The sequence below is a fragment of the Gorilla gorilla genome, chromosome 10 (assembly GCF_029281585.2).
Source record: "Gorilla gorilla gorilla isolate KB3781 chromosome 10, NHGRI_mGorGor1-v2.1_pri, whole genome shotgun sequence".
Classification (NCBI taxonomy): domain Eukaryota; kingdom Metazoa; phylum Chordata; class Mammalia; order Primates; family Hominidae; genus Gorilla; species Gorilla gorilla.
In genome coordinates this window covers 26,156,716-26,184,632 of record NC_073234.2, presented here as the reverse complement: position 1 = coordinate 26,184,632, position 27,917 = coordinate 26,156,716, and the positions used below count along the sequence as shown (strand labels likewise).

Below are 27,917 nucleotides of genomic sequence, written 5' to 3'. Positions count from 1 at the left end.
GATTGTGGAGGTGAATTGAAAAATACAGAGTCAATCATAAGAGGATGTATGCACCTCAGGCCACATCTAAAGGTACCACAGCACTTCCTAAGATCTCTGCAGTCATAATCATTTATACAAGGAATGCCAGAACAATAGGTGGAAATCTTAGATTGTTGCTTAGAGGCCTGTTTGCCCAGATGGGATCTAAATTTCTTTTGACTTGAGTCTTGACTGTGGCTCTGTTGCTTTGTGTCAAAAGATTCTATAAATTCAGGACACGTACCCCGCTTGCCCTCAAATATGAAAGAAAAAAGGAATTGTGAGCTTTTTACCTTCTCTTATTTGTACCAGGAATTTAATTTCTTTAAAAGATATGTCTATAATCTCCTTAACTATGCTCTTCTGTTAGCTGATTTTGCTCCTTAAATCGTGTTTTAAAAGCACTATAAAGCACTACCGGGTATATTTCTAAGGTATAATTATAAACTGGCTCTTAGACTAAATCCAACCTGTTTATTGTAATAATTTGATATATATTACATATGTATGGAATGTATATATTTAGAAAATATATATTTGAAATATTTATATACATATTTGGGAAGTATATATTCAGAATATATATAGATTTAGTATATGTATGTTTATTTGGAATATGTGCATTTGAAATAAATTGGGGCCAAGAAATTACTTATACAATATGGAAAGATGTTCAACTCATGTTTTTCTATTTTAATAGAGTTTTATTGCAGTGCTATATATTAAAATATTTTCATAGGTGTACACATTTTTTAAATTACCAGATGTGTTCAAATGTAGGCTTACTTGGAATGTAGTATAGGACGTCTAAATTGTGGATGATCAGCAGATACAGACAGCTTTAATTCATTCATTTACTCCCTTGTATGTATTGAGTGCCTACTGTGTATTCCAGAGTTGTCAGCACTCCAGATACAGCAGTAAATAGAAAAAAAAAAAGAGTGGACAACACAGATAATAAACTAGTAAAATTTACAGTATATTAGACAAAGATTACTGCTAAAGAGAATAATTAAATCCAAGGAGATTCCTAAAAGTACCTGGCAATGCTAAGGGTCCCTAATTCTTTAACTCTAGTTATGTAATCTACATAAATGAGTTATTTTCAGAAGTTTTTGCACACTGTATATGTTATCTGTTCACATTTACTGTAATTCAAGAAGCACTGATCAAATTTCACTAGGACTAACAGGAATAGCTTTCTTCCTTTACATGAGGTCAATTAGGTTACAGGCTTCTTATTAAAATGCAAATAAATATCATCAGTAATTAGTAAATGACAGGGAGTATTATAAACTTCCATAATGATTCTATGCCATTATGACACTATAGAAAGTTAAGAAAATTTAACATATGAATATATTAACTCCTGATGTTCATTATACCATAGACTTGGGAACACTGTACATAAGAGAAAAGAGTAAAAATATAGTGTCAGAGGCTGGAGGCAGGAGGATCACTTGACCCCAGGAGCTCAAGACCAGCCTAGGCAACATAGCAAAACCCTGTCTCTACAAAAAATACAAAATTAGCCAGTTGTGGTGGTGTGAGCCTATAGTCCCAGTTACTTGGGAGGCTGAAGTGGGAGGATCACTCGAGTCCAGGAGATGAAGGCTGCAGTGAGCTGTCATTGCACCACTACACTCCAGCTTGGTTGACAAAGTAAGATTCTGTCTCTCAAAGAAAAGATAAAACAATACACACACACACACACACACATAATCTGTAAATTAAACAATAAATAAAACTAACATGGTTGTCTGAATTGACTTCCTAAAAAAGAAAAAAAAAGGAAAAATAGTAGAATTATAGAATCAATCAAGTATTAATTTCAGCTCAAAGATGAATTTTTCTTTTCTCTATAACCCTTACCTTTAATAGGAGAGTAACAGAATTGGAGCAGCTTACAACACTTTTCGTGGAGGAGCTATACATATTACAATGTTTTCTTTCATCAGTCTGATTAATTCTGGAAAAAAGTTTTGATAAAATGTCCTGCATAGCTCATTTTTCTGTGACATTTTCTTTCACTATGAGTTTGTTCAATCCTCTCAATTACCCTGTGGGTAATTATTCTCCAACTCTTGCTTGTTTATCAGATGATGGTGATGTCTTTTACCTTCCTTTCCCTCACTCCCTCTTTGCTACGTGTAACATGGTCGCAGTTTCAGGTGGCAGAATTACATTATGTTACATTACTTTTGCACATTGCACAATGTACTCAGTAACTAATTTCCAATGCAGGTCAGTCCCTGATCTGAGAGTAAAAGTAAATAAATGTAATGCTGCCCTTTGTTTTCTACTTCATTATCTTCTCTGGCAGGGAGTGCTAGCCCAAGTTCTCTTTCTCCTCTTCTTTGCTAATAGAACCCTGATTTTGTTCAGAGGAATAGTGTGCCCAGTGGATCTCAAGTGGGAGCATTTCGGAACTCTTTGCTGGCTGATCCGACTGTCACAGCACTGGAGCTCCCTAACTGTATTCAGTAAGTGAGGCAGGGCTGCTGGGTGTCTTGCAATGGGTGGAGCACCCCAAAAGGAAGACAGAGGAGCCGAAATGCAGGAGCCTGTCTACCTCCAGACTTCCCATTATATACAAAAATGAAACTGCTATTTGTTTAAGCTACAGTTAATCAAGAATTCTATTACTTACAGCTTAACATAATTCTCAATAAGCCTCCAGTCATGAACATCTGTCCTCTATTTCATATCATTCACCAAAAAAATGCAGTAAATCTCGTATTCCACTTAGGGAAACAAATGCTAGAAGAAAAAGAGATAACCAGAATCTCACCTTGCCATTGCGCATCCTGGTCTTCCCAATCACCTAGGGAAAATGGAGAATAAAGTATAAAATAAGTGCTTTCTTCTTGCCCAAACATCTTCTTTCAGCAAATTCTAAACTGACTTGATAATATGTTGTTCTCATTCTAAGGCAATTACTATAGTAAGTGACTGGAAAACAAAGTAGCTCTTTTCTATTTGCCATACTACAACCATTTGTCATGTATCATCTCAGTGAATATGTAGCATAAAATTATGCTTGACATAAATATTCCTTTATGTTATTGATTTTTCACTGTTCAATAGGAATATTATTTTGTCAACTATATGCACTTGTAATATGGCAGAATAGATTCTTCTTCATCACAAACCCAGCCCCTCATTTATAAGTAAACAGAATAAGGATTTTCAAAGGAAAAAAATATTTTAAGTTTTGGATGATTTTAGATTTCAGAGTGGTTGCCAAAATAATAGAGAGTGCCTGTATACCTTTCACTTACCTTCCTTTTGTGTTTGCATCTTACATAACCATGGTACACCTATCAAAATGAAGAAGTTAGCAGTGGTAGAATACTCTTAACTACACTATAAATTTAATTTAAATTTCCTTTTTTCCACTAGTGTTCATTTACTGTTTCAGGATTCCATGCAAGATCCCACCTTGCATTATTTATAACTTCTTAGTTTCCTCTAATCTGTGAGAGTGTCACAGTCTTTCCTTGTCTTTTATGACCTGTATATCTAAGAAGAGTACTGGTCAGCTATTTTATAGAATGTCCTTCAATTCGTGTGTGTCTGATTTTTTTATAACTAAACTGCAGTTATGGATTTTGGAAAGAGTACCACAGAGGTGAAGAGCCCTTCTCCTTGGATCACATCAGGGGTGCCTGATATCACTGTGTCTTGGTACTTACTGATGCTGTTAACTTGATTACTTATTTAAGATGGTATCTGCCAGGTTTCTCCACTGTAAAGTTTCTACTTTTTGTTGTCCATATGTAAATGGAGTTTTTAAAAGTGACTAAACACTAGGACAAAGACAGAACATGTCTACCTCTAGGATATTAGCAAGGATCAACCTTTGCAGTGAAAAAGTATGATTTGCTTTCAGATCCTCCATCTGAAGACAACAGGTAGGGAAATTATGGGAGCCCTGACCTCATCCCCTTTACTGGCCAGTGGCCATCGACTTGCTGTGAGTATTGGCTACTAGCAACTCACAGCTACCCCATTCTCCAGGTAACTACCCTTAGCAGTGGCTCTCTGACATGCAGGTATAAAAGTCTGGCCTCCCTGCCTCAAGTGAGACTAACTCTGTGGAGCAATAGGTGTTCCAGACTTTTCTCTGTGGGGTTAGACTAAGCTAGTCTGCGCGTGAGGCCACATTTTGCTTAGCTTTATTCCTTATCTACCCTGCTTCCTAAATCCCCTCTCCGGGAGAGCTCTCAATAAATATTTTTAAAAGCAGTCCCATTTAAGGATTGGCTTCTGAAGAATCTGACCTAACACAATACAACACTTGGAGTTATTTTCCTCTCCACCTTCACATGCACGATCCAAGACCGCTTTTTTCTCCCTACCCAACAGTAGAGCCCAGCAGTAGAACCACTCGTCAGAATCAATGCAAGAAGAGACAAGTGGTGGCAGTGGATAAGTTGAAAAGATAGAAGGATGAGCCTGAAAAGGATTCAGAGGGGAAGCCGCCTGCCATCTGCCTTGAGTGTTCTCAGCATTAGGAACTAAAACCTTAAATCTTGGATGGAAACTCAAGAAAAAGATGTTCATGCCCCAAAGCCCACCACCTTATGAAGTCAATACTGGCTGGATTGTGTTTCTTAAACTCGAAGGAAAGGATTGAGAAAATAGTCTCTGGGCTACTCTACAGAAAACTGACTGGCTGACAGATCTTTTGGTGGCAAAATTCTGGAGGATGCAACCATATAAGGAAGAGCCTAAGGAAGAAGAACTAATAAAATAGAATAGCAACAACCTAACAGATAACAACAAATTTAGAAGAGGCTAATGCCATCAAACCTTACTAGAAGAGAGTTTCCGAAGGAGGAAGATGAACAGCAGTTAGTGTCAAATGCAAGCTCATTTTGATACTCATTGAGCTCATTGAAACTTTGAAAGCTAGTTTTAATAGAAAGATGGCATTGGAGACAAAACTCCTGTTGATTGGAGAGTAATTAGAAAGTGGATTCTACAAATCAAGGATTATATTTCAAGAACTGAGTGAGCTGATACATAACTGGCTTGAGGATTAGGTAGGATTCATTTTTCTCTTTAAATAAAGGAAGATATGACTAGGAGGAAAGGGCAGATGCCAAGAGAAGAAGTACAATTAGATATTAGAATTATCTAGTTTTATCGAATTATATAGAATCATTCTGGATAATTATTTAGAATTATTTAAGATAATTTTTTAGAATTATCTAAAATCTAGAGGTAACTAGAGTCAGGGAAAATTAAACTTATAAAATACTAAGCATAATGCTTAAACCCTGGTTTCTCATGATGATTTCCTTGAAAGAAAGAACCTGTAATAATTTGAGCTAGTTTTCATCATATTGTAATTATGCTTCCGTATGTATTAGAGTTTTATTTTCATTAATGATGCTAGGGTGTCACCCTGTGGTAAATGTAAGTATAGCTTTGATGCAACCCACTTTATACATCATCCTATTTTTAGATATCAATTGCAACCATTTTCATGGTCCTTTTATTTTGTTCTTAATGTGGCTTCCTACTTTAAGTTTATTTTTAAGTAATACATAACATTGAAAACATATAAGACCAAATATAGAATGTAAGTTACAAAAAGGAATATTAGATAAACTAACAAGAATGAAAAAAATAGGTTCTTAAAACTAAAAACATGATTTTAAAATTTAGCTGAAAACTTTGTAATGACACCTGAGGTTGACTTGTAAATATTGCAATTTTAAATTATGTTTTATATTATTTGTATGTGAAAAATGGTACTTTTTAAAATAATAAAATCCATAAGCATGGAGAGGTTCAAATGATAAATGTACAATAGTTACTATTAATCTTATTCCAAGCACTACTTTTTTAATGTTCATTGCAATAGCATGACATATAATAGATGCAAACATAACTATGAAAAAATAATTCAATCAAGTATACTCCATTCTTGCTCATTTCATCTGGCTCCTTTTAATCTTTTTTAATTTGATTCAGATAACTTAGTCATTATTATTTGTGTCATTATTTATCATTAGCTTAGTGTAAAAGAGAGATATATAAATTATTTACATGATGAAAGATTTCAGAACTTCAGTGGAATGGGAAGCTTCGTGTCGATGCTATTTCAACAGGATTTATTTCAGTCTACATACTTCCCAAGAATGTCACCATCTCTAAATGAGAACTAATCCTTGTCTTCTACTTTGGTGCCTCCATATTCTGGAAGAAGAACATTATCTCTAACGTTCACACGAACTGGTTGAATCTCTCCACCCTTTCCTTTAGAGCCTGATCCAACAGCTACTACTGTGGCTGCCAATACTTTTCCTTGAGATCTTTCCGGAAGCATAATGGCTCCTTTGGTTACAGTTTTGGCGGCACACCTTTCAACCAATACTTGGTCAAAGAGTGGAAGTAACTTTCTAAACACTTGTCCTGCCATGAGCCCCTCTATCGCCGACTTCTACTCTGCTCTCATACAGTACTGCAAAGAGAGACTGACTCCCTTGGTCATTATCTTAATCCTGCGGGTCTATGGAATGTGTATCACTTGTTTGTATTACATAATCTATCAGTAAAGACGTCGAATTTAGTACTTCTTTTATGTACTACCTTACTAAGTATATTCGACCCTTACTCAGATGGTCTGTTACCTAAAGGCAGTAAGTCACATCACATGTTTCTTTTGCACCCTCTACATAATAGGTATCAGTAAATACATTCTTAATTTAAGATTAATAAGTTGAAGAAGGCTTATCTTTACAATTCTATAGAAAAAAATAACTTCTTTAATCAATTTAATTAGCATTCTAAAATTGTATTATAATTGACCAAAGTGACAACTGTATCAACAAGAAATTGTCCCTTGATTATTTCAATTAACTATTAGAAATGCTGTTCAAAATAAGCTAAATATCTCCCTGAAATTTCAATACCACATGATTAAAATAATAAGGCAAGACTCTTGAGAAAGGATAAGAGAAATCTTAGAAATGTTAGGGTGTAGTCGTTGTTAATCTGTACTACTGATTAGAAGAACTGACATGGTATGTAACTGATAAGAGAAATCAATAGACTAAAAAGACAAATATGAAGTGGAATAATGATTTAACAAGTCATGCGCTGAGTAGATTGTCTAGTCAGTTGTTATGTTGGAATTAGGGTTGAAATCGTAATATAATTCTGTTACATCTTGTTCTCTATGGTCTAGGAAAAAGGAAAGGAAAAACATGACTGAAGCAAAAAAGACAATTTAGTTGCTAACATGTCTCAAAACTTTATACCTGTCATCATATCAGACTTACCATTTTCTTGGTTTTGAACTTCTTCCTGGGTTGTGCTCAAAGCCAGTGAGGTAGCAAAGAAAGAAAATATCTTTAAATCAGACTCATACTTCCCTCTCTGCTGTAGAAATTTGGGAATCCTCACTTATATAGCTTATAGAGAACAATAACAGCATTGCTGCTACCCAGGAATCGCCTCTGGAGTTTGAGGTGGCTTTAACCAGAACATTTCCTTCCTATGATTTACCACCTATTTCATGGTGTTCTGTGTTACTAACAATTGCCAAATGATATATGGATTCTGCTGTCTTCCTTAACTGTGACAAGAATGACAAACGAAAAAAGGTTAAGATAACACAAATGTAATTGCCTGATGACCCAAAAACTCTTTCGGGAAAGGACCTAGGAGAACTTTCTGATTTGTCAGTAGAAAAAAAGGAGTCACAAAGGAGCATCAGAAAAAGCATCTATAATAGAGAGACCCACATTAATGTATAACATCTACTGTAAGATTTAATTTAGTTCATAGAAATTCAATTTAAAAATAAAGATGGATGACACGTTATGCATTCCCTTAGCAAAAATGTTGGAAGTGAGGTGTTGGAAGTTGTATAGAGGATCCAGACAACAATGTGGTGAACAATGGCATTTTTTTCACAGCACCTTGAAAGGAAAATTAAGACAAACTTGCCTCCATAGAAGGAAATTAGGAAGTAAAAAAAAAAAAAAAAAATGTTGGTTTTCATATAAACACAAAACGTCAAATCCAATGATTTCCATGAACTCAGGACTTGGCTCCTCCATTTCTTACCTTTTTGACCTGGAGCGCTATTAAAACTGAAAGAACTTAATTAATTACTTTCTAAAGACTTAAGTTTGTCTCAAACACTGCATATCTGAAAAAAAGGTTTCTAATAGTAGAAATTGATACTTTACCAATTATCTGTGAAAAATTACAAAGATAAAAAAGACCATTTTATAAGCAGGAGAAAGACTTGATTGAGAGAATACACCCAAAGAAGAAAACTTTCCTTGAGTAACAGAACCCAAGGGTTAAGTGTTTATGTTGTGAAGTCAGATGCAGTGTCAAAATCTATCTTCATCACTTACTAGCTGTGTAATTAGAGCATACTAATTAACCTCTCTAAGCTGCGTTCATTCTCTTTATCTAAAAAAGAGAAACAGTAATTAACTCATAGCATTTTGTGATAATTAAATAACATTACATGTATAAAGTACTTATCTTGGCACATTCATAAATATTCAATAAATATTAGTGATAATGATGAATGATATGAATGTTCCTTAGAATGCATGCATTTCTTCTTTGGGATATTTACAGCAGGATGAAAGAAAAGATTGCCTCCCACATACTGACAGCATGTATTAGTATATGGAGGGTGAGGATGAGTTAGTAAGACAGCCAAGTAGTAGGTTAAAACCAGAGACAGGATCCAAGGCAGTGGCAGCCATGTCTTTGGCATGCGGAGGAAGACATTAACAGAAAAGAATCAGAGCTATTACAGAAAGGAGGCAAGATTATGACCAATTATCTTCTTTTATACAAGATAACGGCAGAAATTAGAAAACAAATAGGATAGTCAATGTCAAAGAGAAAGTTGATAGCTGTATACTATTCAGAATGAGATGTGGGGCGATGGTGGTGGGGCACAGGAGCACACTGCAGAAATAAATAATAGTGGCTGTAGGAAGAAGTGACCAGATGATGACTGTAGTATTTTTAAAAGTAACACAAAAGTAGTCTTATCAGGGAACAGAACAACAGTTATTATAAACATAGACTAATTTCACATTATTATTCCACTACTGTCTTCTCTTAAGCCCTTATGTGAGTTTCTACAAATATAGCCTTATCCAAACATCTATTTTGTATTTTCAACTTTTTTCTTTGCCCTGACTCACACAATTTGGATAAAAAGACTATTAGAATTTCAGTTTAGAAAATTTTAAAAGCTATCTACTTCAAAGCAGTATGAATGGAATAAGAAGAACAGTCGTAGAAGTTGGGGAAAATCATTAGCTCAGCTTGGCACTCTGTTTATCCAAAGCCAAGTTAAAGTGCATTGAACTTCAAGAGAAGAGCTTTAATTCCCTTTGGATTTCTATGAGTATTGGAATCTTCCATTTCAAATGTGAATCCTCAAAATTCCATCTCCTGAAATGTTATTCCCTCAAGGGCTCCATCTAATGATGCAAATTTGAGAAAGAGCAGTATGTTCTATTCATGGGTAATCAACATTTGTGTCATCTTTACAGAACAATATTGTTTGTAGGTGAAAACAATATTCATGTAGGTGAAAAATGTATCTACGGTATTAATAAAACTGGTGACTTCCCAATAGATATTGCTTTTATTTTCTCCTTTAAAACCTAAATTTTTATTAATCCAACTTTATAAAACTAAACTTTATCTTAAAATAATGAAGCAAAAAATATCAGGGAATCTTTTTTCCCAAATCTTTAATTTGAAAATGAGGAGAGAGAAGTGAAGCCCGGAGTGTTTTAAGGACTTTCTCAAGTACTTGTTATTCGTTATGGGAGAAGAATTAAAAGTAAAACTTGAGTTTAAATTCTTGAGGTTGCTTTCTTTTCATGTGCCATGTATATTCATGACAATTTGAAATAGATATTATATCAATGGCTTTGAAAGACTTCCTTGAATAAAACCTTATTAACTTTGCTCTGTACCTTCCATTTTTAAATAGTAAACCTTCATCACAGCCCTTTGGAAATTGGTGGATATACAGAAATAATCAGTGAAATGTTACCTATCCCTCAACATTAAATTGAGTCCTACAGTGATCGTAAAACACAAAAACAGGGAGATAAAGGAAAAACATTGTTATCTTTATTATTTTATTGCCATGGATTAGTTATGATTGATAGCTTTATTCTCAATGACGCAGAATGTGCCTCCTCATTATAGAAGGTTTCCATCACGGGATTTAGAAAAAGCTCCTCAGTCAGATTTCCACCGGTTGTTGAGATTGGCAGTACAGCTAGATATTCCAGGAAAGGTTAAAGCACAAAAGTAAGTAACACTAAGTGGAACAGCAAGAGAAACACTAACAAACACTAACGGCTGTCTGATATTCCTGATCGGGAGAGGAATTTTCTAAAAAATATATTATTCAAACTTATTTATTATAAGTTGAATAATAATATATATTATACAAATATATTATTCTCTACGTTGATCTATGTTAGGCATCAGTCTTTATATACAAGGGTTAAATATTTAAGTTCGTTTTGCTTTTTTTCCCCTTAATACTTATACCACACAGAGCTTCTGAGAGTTTTCTTAGGGTCAACCACCATATCACTCAAATAAGAAAATAGAAAGTAAAGGGACTGTGATTATTTTTGTTGGTTAACAAAATGTATTGTTTAAAAGGATTACAATTTTGAGAGAAAATAGCTTCTTTATTGATGCCAGTGCCCATTTGAATGAGGTATGCTGAGCTTCCTGATATGTCTTCCTATTTTATTAAACAAATAATCTATAGGTCTAAAGTCTTATTTCTCATAAATTATAGTTTCCCTTTATGAAAACACCTAGAATCAAAGGTATGCAGAAACAATGCAATAGCATCTAGCGGTCTGTTCTCCTGTCTTAAAATGGTTATATGTCTACCTGCTAACTCAGATATATTTATAATATCCTTACAACATATAAGTACGTAGATTCTTCACTCTCTTTTACTCTGGAATAAACAAACTTCATATGGAACACTGCTCAGATTTCTTTATCTATTGTTAATTCCTCGTGATGCCATAGAAAGGTTTAATTTCAAAAAGTTATATGCAATGTTTACATATTGCATTTTGGATAAAGCACAATTTATATTTAATGGCCTCACTTCATTTTCAATAGGTCAGGATTGGTTTAATGGAGAATGAACAACAAGATCCTACACAGTGGAATAATTGTTCTAGTAGGAGCTATTTGCAAACCTTATTGAGAGGTGGCCTCCAAAAGTGTTCTAGGAAATCATAAAAACAGCAATTGACAGGACACCAACAGAGCAGATCATAAAGAAGATATTTGCAACACAAGTCTTTAAGAAGGGTTGTACCAGAAATTAGAAAGAACTCTTACGAATCAATAAGAAATGTGAGATAACCATTCAATAATAGGCAAATAATTTGAACAGACACTTCACAAAGCAGTAAATTGAAATAACCAATAAACACAAGAAAAGATATTCAACTTTGTTAGTCATTATGGATACAAAATGAAAACAATTAAGTTAGATACGCTTTCGAAAAAAAAGTAAAGCCACATCTGCAAAAAATCTTAGAACACCAGAGGCCAAGTCCACTGCTTCAGAATAGGATTTGGACTACAGAGCTATATCTGCTTCCCTTGAAGTAGGCAATATACTCATGGCCTGAAAAATTTAGCAGCCAGAAAAAAGCACTTTTTGGGAAAGAAGAGAGCTTACAGAAAGGGATCTATTGTTCCTCACCTGGATCTGGGGGCACAGACTTTGCTCCAAAAACACCAAGAGTTCAATTTAAGAATAAGCTAACAGAGATATTCTTTACCTAGATCTCATAAGCAGTTACACAAGTTTATTTATATGTAAAATTTTATCAAGCTATAGAATTAAGATATGCACTATAGTGTATATAGGTTATGCCTCCATTAAAATGAAGAAGTGAGCCAATTAATTAAACTCTTCTAGTGGACAGGACTCATAGGCATAAAGAATTTTGCTATATTTTTTCAGTGAAATCTGGTACCAGGCTAGATCCCATGGCCCAGGATCCAGGCTGGCCCACATAGACTCAGACTCCAGGTCTGCCCAGCTCCAGACTGGTTCCCATGACACCAGTGTCCAGGCCAGCCCCTGGAACCCCACACTACAGATTTATTTGAACAAACCCAGGGTCCAGAACTGCTACAGTACATCCCAATACCAGGCTGACCTCATGGACCCAAGCTCCAGGACCACTGCTACAGATCTAGGATCCAGGACAGACTTTGTGGATCCAGGACCAATGACCCAAGCCTACTATTATATCATGGACCCGGGTCCCAGGTCCACTGCAGCTTCTAGCTGGTTGCTATGGATCCAGACTTCAGGCTGGTCTTTGTGGATCCCACCTCCAGGCCTGCTTCTGCAGACCCAGACAAAAGGTTCACCGCAGTAGACCATGGTGCCTGGCCAGCTTCTGTTTTTCCAGGTGCCAGACCTGCTCAAATATTAATCCAGACACCAAACCAGTCTCTCCAGAGATTCTATGACATGGCCCACACAGAATCTCTAGATGAACTGACTGGTGAAGGGTTTTCCCTGCTGAAGCCAGTCTATAAAGAATGGAAAATGTACCTACTCCATCAAAAGCACAAACTCTAAGGAAATAGAGATCTATGAGCTACCTGTAAAAGAATTCAAAACAATCATCTTGGCCAGGTACAGTGGCTCATGCCTATATCAGCACTTTGGAAGGCTGAGGTTGAAGAATCACCTGAAGCCAGGAGTTTGAGACCAGCCTGGGCAACATAGCAAGACCCCTTCTCTACAACTTTTTTTTTAAATTAGCTGGCCATGGTGGCACACACCTGTAATCCTAGCTGCTCAGGAGGCTGAGGTGAGATGATCACTTGAGCCCAGGAGTTTGAGGCCACAGTAAGCTATGATCATGCCACTTTACTCAGCTTGGATGACAGAGCAAGATCTGTCTCAAAAAATAACAGTTATCATTGTGATTAACACCATCATCTTAAAGAGGCTCCGTGAGAACAAGAGAACACAAATATACAACTAAGCAAATATTAGGAAAATAATACTTGAATAAAATGAAAAGTTCCAAAAAACGGAAACTATTAAAAGTAAAATCAAATAGAAATTTTGGAGCTGAAGGACATAAAGATTGAACTTAAAAATATCATACAGACTTCAACTACAGACTTCATCAAGCAGAAGAAAGAATCTGTGAGCATAAAGACATGTCATTAGAAATTATCCAGTTATAGAAACAAAAAAAATGAAAAGGAGTGAAGAAAATCTACAGAATTTATAGTACATCATCAAGAGAGCCAATGTATGCATTATAGTAGTAACAGAATGAGAGAAGAAAGAGAAGAAGCAGAAAGTTTACTTAAAGAAATAATGGCAAAAATCTTCCCAAATCTGGAGAAAGAAATTAATGTCTAGATTCATAAAGCCAAAAGTAAACAAATAGACTAAATATAAAGAAATCTTCACAAGACACATTATAATTAAATTATCAAAAGCCAAAGACAAAAAGAAAATTTTGAAAGAGAAAAGTAACACATCACATATAGGGGAAACCGAAAAACATTTTCAACAAATTTCTCAGCAGAAACCCTGCATCCAGAAGAGAGTGGAATAATATATTCAAAGAGCTAAAATTTTAAAAAGTGGCAACCAAGGATACTATACCCACTAATACTGCTCTTCAGATATAAAGGAGAGAGAAACATTTTCCCAAACAAAAGCTATGGTAGTTCATCATCACTACACCTGACTTACAAGAAACGCCAGAGAAAATTTTTAAAGTTGAAAGGAAATAATTCTAACTATAAACATAGAAATATATAAAACTATATAACTCATTGTATAAGTCTACTTTTATAAGTATGTTACAGTGCAAATAAAAATTTATTAAATTATGCAGCACCAATCCACATAATTTAAATCATTTTATTGCACAAATTGATTTTTAATTATATTCATTTCTTTTCTGTTCATTATACTAAAATTGTATATCACTTAGTCCTTTTGATGGACAAAAGTTAAAGCAGTCATTATGCATTTGGCAAAATCCATGGAATTGTATAATGCATAGTGAATCCTAATATAAAATAGGAACTTTATTTGACAATAGTGTGTCCATATTGATTCATCAATTGTAACAAATGTGCCACACCAACACAAGATGTTAATATAAAGGTAACTGTGGGATAGGAGATGAATACATAGGAACTCTATACTTTATGTTCAATTTTTCTTTAAATCTAAAACTACTCTAAGAAACAGAGTCTATTAACCTTAAATAAAAATAAAATAAAACTCACTTAAGGGAAGAATATAGTAAAATTCATATACTCTAATATAATGGTAGTGCATAAATAGCCTTCAACTCTAGTATAATAAAATACAAAAGTATTAAAAATAACTATAAGTACAATAATTTGTTAATAGATATAACAATGGTTACATTATTTCTATATTTATTATATGGATATAATAGTTATATATTATATAATAGATATATAGATTAACAATAATAGATTTGTTAATAGATACATTAAAAATGTAAATTGTGGCATCAATAACATAAAATCTGGGAGGGGGAGGAGAAGTCAAAGTGTAGAGTTTTTTTAATGTGGTCAAAGTTAAGTTGTTATCAGCTTAAAATAGATTATTATACTATGACATGTTTTATGTAAGCATCATAGTAACCACAAAGAAAAAAACCTATAATCAGTATGTAAAAGACAAAGAGAAAGGATTTAAAGTATATCACTACAAAAATACCATCAAATCACAAAGGAAGACATCAAGAGATGAAGAATGGAACAAAAGAACCACACAAGTCAGACAACAATTAAGAAAATGGCAGCAGTAATTCTTTACCTATCAATAATTACTTTGAGTGTAAATGGATTGAATTCTACAATCAAAAAACTTAGAGTGGCTGAATGAATTAAAAAACACAAAATTCAACTACGTACTGCCTACAAGATACTCACTTTACCCTTAAGAACACATATGATTGAAAGTGAAGGAATGGAAAAAGATATTTCATGCAAATGATAACTAAAAGAGAGCAGACATGGCTATACTTATGTAGACAAAATAGGTTTTAAGTGAAAAACCATGAGTAGAGAAAAAGAAGGTCATTATATAATGATTAAAGAGTCCTTTCATCAAGAGGATTTAATGATTGTAAATAGACATGCACCCAAGATCAGGGCATCTAACTCTGTGGAGCAAATATTAGCAGAACTGAAGAGAGAAACAGACAATACAATAATAGAAGGAGACTTTAATACCTTACTTTCAACAGTGGAATGATCTTACAGGCAAAAAATTAATAGGGATAGGGAAACCAGCATATCTAAATAACACTACAGACCAAGTGAACCTAATAGACATATCTAGAACATTCCATCTAACAGCAGTAGAATATGTATTCTTTTCAAGCACACGTGAAACATTTTATATGGTAGATCACACATTAGGTCAGAAAACAAGTCTTAACCAATTTAAGAAGACTGAAATCATATCAAGTATCTTATCTGACCACAAAAGCATGAAACTAGAAATCAACAACAGTCAAAACATTGGAAAACTCACATAATGTGGAAATTAAACAACACACTCTTGCACAACAAATGGGTCAAAATATATATTGAAAGGGAAGTCTTAACCAAGGAAGTGAACAGTCAGTGCACTAAAAGCTATAAAGCATTGACAGAAGAAATTGAGCACGACACAAATAAATGGAAAAATAGCTTGTCTTCATGGATTGGAAGAACTAATATTGTTAAAATGTCCATAATACCCAGGGTGATCTACAGATTTAATGCAATTCCTACCAAAATCCAATGGCATTTTTCACAGAAATAGAAAATCCTAAAATTTCTATGAAAAAAAAAAGTCCAAAACACTCTTGAGTAAAAATAACAAAGCTGGAGGCATCACACCATCTAATTTCATAAGGTACTACAAAACTATGGTAATTAAAATGGCATGGTACTGGCATAAAAGCGACATATAAACCACTGGAACAGAATAGAAAGTCCAGTAAACCCATGCATTTATAATCAATTGATCTTCAACAGAGGTGCCAAGAACACACAACGGGGAAAGAACAATCTCTTCAATAAATGATGTTGGAAAATTGAATATCCACATGCAGAAGAATGAATTTGGACCACATCATATATAAAATATTACACCATATGCAAAAATGAAATCAATTAAAAACTTCAGTGTAAGACCTGAAACCGTAAAATGACTAAGTGAAAACATAGAGAAAAGTTTGGCATTGATCTGGCCAATGATTTATTTAGATGTGACCCCAAAAGCACAGGTAACAAAAGCAACCATAGACTTGCATCAAACTAAAAAGCTCTGTAGAGTAAAAGCAACAATCAACAGAGTGAAGATACAACCTACCCAATGAGAGAAAATATTTGAAACCATAACCATATATATATTGATGAATTAATATGCAAAATATGTAGGAAACTCAATCAATAGCAAGAAAACAAATAACCCAATTTAAAAATGGGCAAAGGACTTGAATAGGCATTTCTCAAGAGAAGATATACAAATGAGCAATAAGTATATGAGAAATGCTCAGCATCACTAATCTTTAGAAAAACGCAAATTAGAACCACAATGAGATATGACCTCACACCTGTTTAAATGGATTTTGTCAAAAATACAAGAAAAGTATTGGCAAGGATGTGGAGAAAAGGGATCTATTGTACACTTTTGGTGCAAAGGTCAGTTAGTACAGCCATTATGGAAAACAGTATGAAAGTTTCTCAACAAGTTAAAAATAGAACTACTATATGATCCAGATATCCCCCTTCTGGGCGTATATTCAAAGGAAAAAAATCAATATGTTGATATAATGCTGCACGTTCATGCAGCATTATTCACAATAGCCATTTATGAGATCAAGCTAAGTGTCCATCAACTGATGAGTGCATAAAAAAATGTAGTGTGTGTGTGTGTGTGTGTCTGTGTATTAGAATGCAATATTATTCAACCTTTAAAAAAAAAGAAATTCTGTCATTTGTGACAACACAGATAAACCTGGGACATTTTGCTAAGCAAAATAAGCCAGACACAGAAGATAAATACTGCATGATTTCACTTATAGTAGAATCTAAAGAAAGTAGAATGGTGGTTGCCATGGTCTGGGATCGGGGTTGGAGAATGGGGAGACAAATGTTGATCAACAGGTATAAAGTTTCAGCTATACAGGAGGAATAAATTCTAGAGATCCATTTTTACAGAAGGGTAACTATAGTTAATAATAATGTATTATATACTTGAAAATCAGTAAGGGAATAGATCTTTAATAGTCTCACTATATACACACACGCACACAAAAAGATAACTGTGGGGTGAAGAATATGTTAATTAGCTCGATAGTTGATTAACTCCTGGTAATTGTTTTACAATGTATACATATATCAAAACATCACATCATATATTATAAGTATATACAAGTTTTATTTGTCATTTATATCTCAATAAAGCTGATGGTAGAGAATTTTACTACTGGAGGTAATAAAGACAGACACTATAATGAAGAGCTAAAAGATTTGGGATTCTGCTGGAAATAAAAACATACAGAAAGGAGACTGGAAGCTTTTGGATGATGGCTGAGTTTACCTGGAGCTATATTTTTACAAATAAGAGTGCCCTGCTTAAAAAAAAATACTGTAGAACTCATGTTCCATTTAGTATTATGATACTAGGAATATGAGCTTCAAAAGGAAATAGAAATTTAGATTTCTCATAAACTAAGGGGAAGAATTCCTTAAGTAAACTGTATACAATGTTTACACAATTTTAAAGAAAACAGAGAGTTTCACATTTTATTCTCTGAGAGTTTAGATAAGGCATAAACTCACTATTAACTTCTTAAAGGTGATATTTCTTCCTGTGGAGTTTAAGTTTACAGTTTATGGACTATGGACATCTGTTAGAAATTGACTGATAGCTTAAGTAGAAAACAATATTTTCTTTTTTTCATTTTTTCTACCTCTGTAACTGATAACAGTATCAAAGGAACATTGCTTTTGCTCATTAAATGGTATTGCTCAAGGTAAATTTTCAATACTTAACTGTGGAGATATTTTTGTAATATTTTTTGTGTGTAATCATCCTTCTTATCACTTGGAAAATAAATATGTGTGAGACTGTTGGTGGAAAGCAAAGGAACATTTTTCAACTTTGGAGATTCGAGCACCTATAATTGCTTAAGTGAAAATGATTCAGTCTTAACTACAATGAAAGGAAAGTGGAATCTAATGAGGTATCTGAATGGCCTGAATAAAATGAGCAGAAGATGACATTGGAGAGCAGACTAATGTGGAATTTAGTTTTTAAAAATTTTAATTAATAACACATGAGATATTTTATTTGAAAAATTAATGAGATAATTTTTCCTCTGACGGTGTTTTTATTGTAAAATTTGGGTTCATTTTGTAACTATAGCATAATGTATTTGCAATGAGGTACTTATGAAAAGAGAGCCATGCTTATCCTCCATACACTTTTGTCCTTCATTCTATGTTTCCAATCTCTGCCCACCTCCCTTTCTGTTCCCTCCCAGGAGATAAGGATTTTCTAATCTGAATGTTCAGAACCAAGGATATTAGGATATTAACTAGATTATATTTTCGGGATAGGTTTGCTGTTTCAGAATCCTTGTGCCACGCACACTAGTGGTCATTTACCTCCTGGAATATATTCTAGCTGGGCTTTCTCCCTTAAGGCAAACAGATTATTCTCTTCTCTCTTCATTATTTGGCTAGATCAATAAATACTCAAGGATCCCTTCTTGTGCTCAGCCTTCTCAAGGAAGAAATAGAGTCAAAGGGCTCATTTAGGTACATGTAATCTGCTCTGTACCAAATAGTCCTGCTTTACCCAGTGCTTACCCAGATATTTCAAATGTTACAATGGAAGTTTTCCATTTACACATCAAAATTTCTGAAATGTAGCATATACTACGCTGATGGTCACCTTTTCTAAGTACAATCAGGCTGAAAAAAGTCAGTATACAAGTGAAAACCTAAGGAAATAATAAACAATTGATTCTAAGGATTTTTTGAGATAGAGTCAGAAAGAAAAAAAAAGAAGAAAAGAAATGAATGGTTCATATGAACAGACATGTAATAAGCAGTGATGGATTTGTTAATATTCTTGAGAGAGCAACTGGAGAATTAACTAACGGCATAAAAGATATTGACTAACGAAAGGTTACAGGAGCTGATATGTAGTTGTAAAAATAAAACACATACCAAGTATTTGAACTTGGGCAATTATGGGATCATCAAGGGTAATTCTCTCAATCCACAATTTTTCCCCTGGTGTCCTAACTTTGGTTCTTAAGTTTATGTTAGATGCAACTCAACAGAAGTGTGCTTTTCTTTTTTCCACTATTATTTTCATATAAGCTCCTACAAGAGGAATTGTGTGGCAAAAATCTGAGCAGCAGGATCCGCAATGACTGTTTCAATGCCACTGAAATCTCACACTGTCATCTAAGAATACTTCTTTGGCAGTCGTTCACTTCTCAATCCATTGTAATCTGGCTTCTCCTCATGCCCTGAATATTCTGCCTAGAAATAGAGATGACCTGAGATGCAGGGGATAGTTCGTGACTTTGCTTGAACAGTATACCTAGTGGCAAGCGAGTCTACAAGTGTAGTTGCTTGTTAAGGGGTAAACAGTGAAGATACCTCAGGTGAGCAAACATCATTGGAACAAGCATGAGGAGCATGTCATGACTATGTCATGACAGATGTCCCTTTCTTTGACTGGAACTTAGCTACCTTTAGTTTGCCCCCAGTTCTATCCTCAGAAGCAGGGTTCTACTCCTCCCCCATTTCTCTCCACAAAGACAGGGTTCGTGGAACACAGTGGGTATTTTCTATTGACTTATTTGAGGTGCATTCAGGTTAGAGATCTTTATCTATTTTGCTCACTAATACACCACAAATACCTAAAATAGTGCTTAGGACGTGGTAGGCAATCAGAATATATTGGATAATCTTATATAATGTTAAATGTTAGAAAGCCCAGAAGCTGTTTTTATTAGCTCAACTTTGAGTTAAATATGGATTAATGACACAACTAATGGAAGAATTCTCGTGTATAGCAATCTCTCACAGATACATAGAAAGTTTTTATTTTTGCCTTCCTAACATACTAATTACAATCCATGAACCTACTAATGCATGTTTACTGTTTTAGCCATCTCCCCACTTCCAGAATCTTCTAACAACAATAACAATAGAACACCTGTCATTTTCTTTGCAATGGAATACATGTCTCCAAAGTCCTGAATTATCCTGCCTGTTGGATTCTTTGTTTTTCTCACTTGTAGAGTAAAAATGGAAATAAAAAAGTTCTAAGTTTCCAGTTCTTCTAATAAGAGTTGTAAATATTCTGCTACCACTTTTTTTTTTAACAATTTAAAAATATTCTGCTACCACTTTTTTTTTAACAATTCTGCTACCATATTTTCCAGGTATAGCTTCAAGGAGATAAAATTGCAGTCATCATGATTGAACTTGATTCTTTTGAGCAGTACATTCCCAAATGATTTATTGCTTTAATGTCTTTAATACAATTATAATGACTTTGTTTTAGTATAATCATTTTTTTAACATTTGACTCCTCTTCTGATGTAAGTTCCATGACAGACAGGAGTATCTGTCTTTTTCAACACTATTTTCCTGATACATTTTGTTGTCTAGAACCTCTGAGGCACCAGGTTGAGCTACCACTGCAAGTGGATTGACAATACTTTTATATATGTGTGCAAGTATGTGTTTGTGTATATTTGCACTTTTAGAGTTCTTTTTTTCTGGGCTTATACGTAAATTCAAAAGGACTGAAAATTTACATTTATGTAAAATGTCTTACATACAATATTATAATACAGTAAAAGATGCTAGGCAAAATTATAGCAATAATAACTACTACAATTATTGAGTGCATGTTATATGATTTTTTTAAATAATTTTATTTTTTGAGACAGTCTTGCTCTATCATCCAGGATGCAATGCAGTGGCACAATCTTGGCACTACAACCTCCACCTCCCAGATTGAAGCGATTCTCCTGCCTCAGCCTCTCAAGTAGCTGGGATTACTAGGCTACTAGTCTAGTAATCAGTCTGGGTTCAAATTTTATTCCAATTACCAACTAACTTGTGTTACCACTGCAAATTACTTAATTTCCCCATCTCTAAGTTTCTCATCTACAAAATGTTGTTAATTATAGTACTGCCCTCAAAATATAGTAAATATTACATTGAAAGAGCTTAGAACTGTTTCAATCATGATATGGTTTGGCTGTGTCTCCACCTAAATCTCATCTTGAATTCCCACATGTTGAGGGAGAGACCGGGTAGAAGGTAATTGAATCATGGGGGCAGGTCTTTCCCATGCTGTTCTCATGACAATAAGTCTCATGAGATCTGATGGTTTTAAAAAGGGGAGTTTCCCTAAACAAGCTCTTTTTGCCTGCCACCATTCACGTAAGATGTGACTTGCTCCTCCTTGCCTTCTGCACGATTGTGAGACCTCCCCAGACATGTGGAACTGTAAGTCTACTAGACCCTTTTCCTATATAAATTAACCAGTCTCGGGTATGTCTTTATCAGGGGCATGAAAACTAACTAATACAGTAAATTGGTACCAGGAGTGGGGTGCTACTGAAAAGATACCCAAATATGTGGAAGTGGCTTTGGAAGTGGGTAGCAGCCAGCTGTTGGAACAGTTTGGAGGGCTCAGAAAAAGACAGGAAGATGCAGGAAAGTTTGAAACTCCCTAGAGAGTTGTTGAAGGGCTTTGACCAAAATGCTGATAATGATATGGACAATTAAATCCAGGCTGAGATGGTCTCAGATGGAGATGGGAAACTTCTCAGGAACTGGAGCAAAAAAAAAAAAAAAAAAAAAAAAAAACTGAACTCTCATTATGTTTTAGCAAAGAGAATGGCAGCATTTTGCTCCTGCCCTAGAGAGGGATGATTTAGGGTATGTGGCAGAAGAAATTTCTAAGCAGCAAAGCATTCAAGAGGTGACTTGGGTGCTGTTAATGGCATTCAGTTTAAAAAGGAAACAGAGCATAAGAGTTTGGAAAATGTGCTGCCTGACAATGTGATAAAAAAGAAAAACCCATTTGCTAAGGAGAAATTCAAGCCAGCTACATAAATTTGCAAAGTAATGAAGAGCCAAATGTTAATTGCCAAGACAACAGGGAAAATGTCTCCAGGGCATGTCAGAAACCTTTGCAGCAGCCCTTCTGATCACAGGCCAGGAGGTTCAGGAAGAAAAACTGGTTTCGTGGGCCGGGCCCAGGGTCCCTCTGCTGTGTGCAGTCTAGGGACTTGGTGCCCTGCATCCTAGCTACTCCAGCCACGACTAAAAGAGGCCATGGTACAGCTCGGACTATTGCTTCAGAGGGTGGAAGCCCCAAGCCTTGGCAGCTTCCACGTGATATTGAGCCTGCAGGTGCACAGAAATCTATAATTAAGGTTTGGGAAACTCCACCTAGATTTCAGAGGATGTATAGAAACTCCTGGATGTCCAGGCAGAAGTTAGCTGCAGGGTCTGGGCCCTCATGGAGAACTTCTGCTAGGGCAGTGTGGAAGGGAAATGTGAGGTTGGAACCCCCACACAGAGTCCCTACTGGGACACAACCTAGCGGAGCTGTGAGAATAGGGCCACCATCCTCCAGACCCCAGAATGGTAGATCTACTGACAGCTTGCTCCATGTGCCTGGAAAAGTCACAGACACTCAACACCAGCCCATGAAAGCAGCCAGGAATGGGACTATACCCTGCAAAGCCACAGGGGCGGAGCTGCCCAAGGCCATGGGAGTCCACCTTTTGCATCAGCATGACCTGGATGTGAGACATGGAGTCAAAGGAGATCATTTTGGAGCTATAAGATTTGACTGCCCCTCTGGATTTCAGACTTGCATGGGACCTGTAGCCCCTTTGGCCAATTTCTCCCATTTGGAATGGCTATATTTACCCAATGCCTGTACCTCCATTGTATCTAGGAAGTAACTAACTAGCTTTTGATTTTACAGGCTAATAAGCGAAAGCGACTTGCCTTGTCTCAGATGTGACTTTGAACTGTGGACTTTTGAGTCAATGCTGAAACTAGTTATGACTTCAGGGGACTTTTGGGAAAACATGATTGGTTTTGAAATGTTAGAACATGAGATTTGAGAGGGGCTAGGGGCATAATGATATGTTTTGACTGTGTCCCTACCCAAATCTTATCTTGAATTCCCACAGGTTGTGGGAGAGACCTGGTGGAAGGTAATTGAATCATGGGGCAGGTCTTTCACTTGCTGTTCTCATGATAGTGAATAAGTCTCATGAGATCTGAGGATTTTAAAAAGGGGAGATTCCCCGCACAAGCTCTTTTTGCCTGCCACCATCCATGTAAGGTGTGACACAGTACTCCATGCCTTCTACCATGATTGTGAGCCATGTGGAACTGTAAGTGCATGAAACCCTTTTTCCTGTATAAATGACCCGGTTTTGGTTATGTCTTTATCAGTAGTGAGAAAAAGGACTAATACAAATCATATGATATGTGGCCAGGCATGGTGCTCACGCCTGTAATCTAGCAATTTGGGAGGCCTAGGTGGGTGGATCACTTGATTCCAGGAGTTCAAACCAACCACCACACCTGGCTAGTTTTTGTGTTTTTAGTAGAGATGGAGTTTCACCATGTTAGCCAGGCTGGTCTCAAACTCCTGACCTCAAGTGATCTGCCCACCTAGGCCTCCCAAAGTGCTGGATTATAGGTATGAGCCTTAATGCCCAGCCACCATATTATGTAATTGAAATGGTTCTAGGCTCTTTCAATTTAATCTTTACTATAATATTTTAAGAATTAATAACACTTTGTAGATGAGAAACTAGGAGAGGAGGAAATTAAATAATTTGCAGTGCTAACACAAGTTAGTTGGTAATCGGAATGAAATTTGAACCCAGACTGGCTGCACATCTTGTGCTTTTAACAGCCATGCTACCCTGAGCATTGAGACATTCTGTTACATTCTAATAGTGTGAATCTCGTTTACTCTTTGGATCTGTTGTTCTCTACTTGCAATTACACCAATTGTCCCAGGCTTGTGGGGAGAATTTCGTGATCTGATTTATGAACGTTTTGGAGAAATGCAAAGTGATTTCAGTTAATATACAATAGCCTATGATCATTTTTTTCAAGTCACTGTTTCTCTGATCTATGTATTGATCAGAGGTTGATGAATACAAATATTCTTTTATTATTTCTTCTATTATTGGTTATTGTACTAGCAGTTCAGCCAGTAAAAGATAGCTAAGAATAAGGAAAACAATTAATAAGTAGGTTTAATAAAAATTACATCAATGAAGCAGGATGGACAAATGCAACAAACTTCACCTCACAACTAATCTTTGAGAAAGAATTTTAAAATAAAGAACAAAGTCTTAACCATGCTGGAACAAAAGAAGGAAATGTCACTAGAAAACCAAATATATTCATATGTATCTAAAAGATAGAAATCTAACAGGATCAAATTGAGGAAGAAAATCTGGGCCCAAAAATAGAAATCAGATAAGATGGCTGATATGGGTGAGATGAATTCTGCAGATTCTGCTAACTTGCAATTAATGAAAATAAAGAGGAGTCTGGAGCCAAGAGTAATCATCCTTCGGATGACTGCTTAGAGATGGAATGTAAAACAGTTAGGCAGGTTGGCCCCATTTCCACACCCCCACGCAAACACAAACATTTACACACACACACACATAGAGAGAGAGAGAGACTCATGCAGTGAACAGTGTAGCATTTGCTTCCAGACTGGAGACATTAGTATGAATAACTGGGTCACAGAAGTAGCACAGTGTTCCAGGTGGTTGGCAACACCCGAAAGGAATGGAAAAATCTTTGTTCCTGCACTGGAAGGTCTTGCATTCATAGATTCCAGGTCTCCACTAGAACACCGTAGGCAGGGGAAGAGGAATTAAACTTGATGCTTTTGAGCAGTACATTGCCAAATGATTTATTGCTTTAATGTCCTTAGTACAATGATTATGACCTTGTTTTAGTATAATCTTTCTTTTTAACATTTGACTCCTCTTCTGATATAAGCTCCATGAGAGATGGAAGTATCTGTCTTTCAACACTATTTTCCCAACACATTTTGTATTGTCTGGAACCTCTGAACCATCAGGTTGAGCTACCACTGCAAATGGTTTGACAATACCTTTATATATATGTGCATGTGTGTGTTTGTATATATTTCTACAGAACAAATCTCACCCATAGCCATCTTATCTGATTTCTATCTTTGGACCCAGATTTTCTTCGTCAGTTCAATCCTGTCAGATTTCTATCCTTTAGATTCCAACTGTCTTCATTTGATCATTGTAAGCAGGGGAAGAGGAATTCTCAAATGCAAATATAAAACTGCAATCAAGAGTGACAACCCACACAGTGCAGGACAATCTCATTAAAGAGAGGCACCAAATAGACAAATAATAAGAAAAAAAGAATGAATAATTATATAAAGAGCACAGGTACTGAAAAGAAATTGACAAAAGAGTCAATGACTATTGATAATATAGTTGCCTTCATTGAAAATTCAAGAGAAACCAAATGACAGACCATTTAAATCAATAAACAAGTTCACCAGGTAAAAGATTACTAAAGGATTTAAAATGATTTCTGCCATGTAGTAAGTACTATGTAAGTATTAGCTAGTTATACAACAGTGACAAATAAAAAATGGAAGTTAAAAAAAAAACCTGTTTACAAAACAGCAGCAAAAGATATTCAAAGGAAAAAACATAAACATTACTGAAAGGCATAATGACATAAATAAGTGAAATGATAAGTTATTTTCAAGAATGAGAAGCAAGAGTATTGTAAAGATATTAATTCCCCTGGAATCCTCCAAATTTAGTGAAATTCTAATCTAAAATCGTAGCAGAATTGTTCCATGAAATTTACAAACTGATCCTAAAATTAATCTAAAAGTTTCAATGGGTGATCACTGTGTACTTCAAGGACAACGATCTCAACTCAAAGAATTTAAGATTCTAGCTGTAACATGAAAAAATACGGTTAAATGCATGGCTGATCTGGTAAAAATAAAAGGAAATGTTCATAGATTTAACAAAAATAAATAGAAAGCAAAAATCCAGGAAGGAAGTAAAGCCTGAAATTTGGTCCTGTCCTAAGGGTATATGTAAATCAAGGATAATCGGAACCTTCATTGATATAGCCCATGAGGACAAAGGACGGCCACAAAGTTCACATTCAAGTTGGACTAATGAAAAAACATTCGTCAAATTGGAGACTAATTCATAGAAACTCCTCCAGCACACATGCATCTCGGATACAATAAAACTACACCCTGGTTGTGATAGAGAGCTACAAGCAAACAAACAAGCCAACAAAAAGGGAACAACAAATGTATTAAAGGTTTCAACCTCGGAAATGAGGGGAGAGAGGGAAAATCATTGCCATTAAGAATTCATAACCATAAGCCAGCCTTCAAACGTGTTTGCAACATTTAGTCCCCAAAACTTCAACCTGAAAATTTATTTTAAAGTGATACCTTCAGTTTGCATGTAAGACGCAAAGGAAAACCTTTCCTGTAGAGGAAAGCAACTTCCACACAGATCCCAAGGAATACTTACAGATAAAATCTATAAGTATAAGCAGAAGGTTATAACGGAATTAAACACACACATGTACTTAGGATGCACACACATGCACAGTGAGGAAACAGGTTGCCACAAGTAAACACCTGTAGAAACAAAACACAATAATCTGCCACTACCTAAAATAGGCCATAGATTTTTTTTTTTCTGCTTGTTTGGGAAGATAGAAATATGATAGAAAGGGGAAGAGAAAACAGGGATGCCCACGATGGATCCAGAAATAAGTATTAATCATGTATGTGTTGGGAATTCGAGTGCTCTTAGTAATCCAATTAAGACATTAAAATAATTCATATATGTCAATGATATGAGCCTCAGAAAGAAGAGCAAGAGTTACTATGGCCTAAAAGGCTCAGAAGCGAGCAGGACTTAAATTGGGCTTAGAGGAAATAAGATTTGCACAGTTTCTGAGAAACGAAGGGATATTTCAGGAAGTAGGAGAAATACAGAAAGGTGGACATTCTCAAGGAGTCTCCGCAAATAGGGACAGGCCTTTGGACAATCACGCAATACTTCCACAAAAAAGAATGGCAGAAAATACTTCTAAAGGAAGATGATTGACAACCTCCAGAAAATAGACTAGAAAGGGGCAGGATCACATGTAAACACAGTGCCATAAGGCCAGTTGGTCAATTGATTAATTATCTACTACTTATAAAATAAGTAAATACTGAGAAATAATTAGCTAATTGTAAAAACAAACATCTATTATCCAACTGGGCAAGTGGGAACTATGTTTGATTGGAAGTCGGGAGACCTTAAATTCTCTTCCTAAATTTACCACTGACCAGCTTTGAAATTAAAACTATTTGGGAATCAGTTTTTATATTGAAAATTGGGGAGGAGGAAGGTCTAGGGAGAAGGGCAGATTAATTAATGATCTCACTTGTGAACGCAGCTCTACAACTTCACAAAACCATAAGAATGAAGAACGGTGCTCATTCCTCCGGTACTCAAAAGAGGGCGCCCACAAGAGCAGCAGAGATTTACTGGAACCGATTTACTGAAAATCCCCGTTTTCATTTCCCGGTCTGAGTTTCATTACCCAAGAAATCCACAGGGTGGCGATAACACTGAACGGAATGTGAATTCAGAGTGGAAATTCTCAGAAACCGTATTCTTCAATGGCCA

General features: G+C 35.4%; 1 protein-coding gene and 1 long non-coding RNA gene across 3 annotated transcripts; both read right to left on the bottom strand.

The window, feature by feature from the left end:
• On the bottom strand, window positions 1–27,820 carry LOC109029088 (uncharacterized). 2 transcript variants are annotated; one of them, XR_010129239.1, is made up of 5 exons: window positions 27,673–27,820; window positions 2,813–2,845; window positions 1,894–1,990; window positions 808–927; window positions 1–275 (listed from the first exon to the last, which is right to left on the bottom strand). It is a non-coding gene; the product is annotated as an uncharacterized lncRNA (long non-coding RNA). The 2 variants fall into 2 exon arrangements; XR_002008094.3 differs by lacking the exon at window positions 1,894–1,990.
• On the bottom strand, window positions 6,197–6,454 carry LOC101131055 (10 kDa heat shock protein, mitochondrial-like). The gene has a single exon (XM_055358672.1). The coding sequence runs from the start codon at window positions 6,452–6,454 to the stop codon at window positions 6,197–6,199; it is 258 nt and encodes an 85-aa protein (XP_055214647.1).
• Window positions 27,821–27,917: the final 97 nt, after the last annotated feature.

Excerpts from the sequence above, each read along its gene's own strand:
- LOC101131055 (XM_055358672.1), bottom strand. The coding sequence starts at position 6,454 with ATGGCAGGACAAGTGTTTAGAAAGTTACTTCCACTCTTTGACCAAGTA.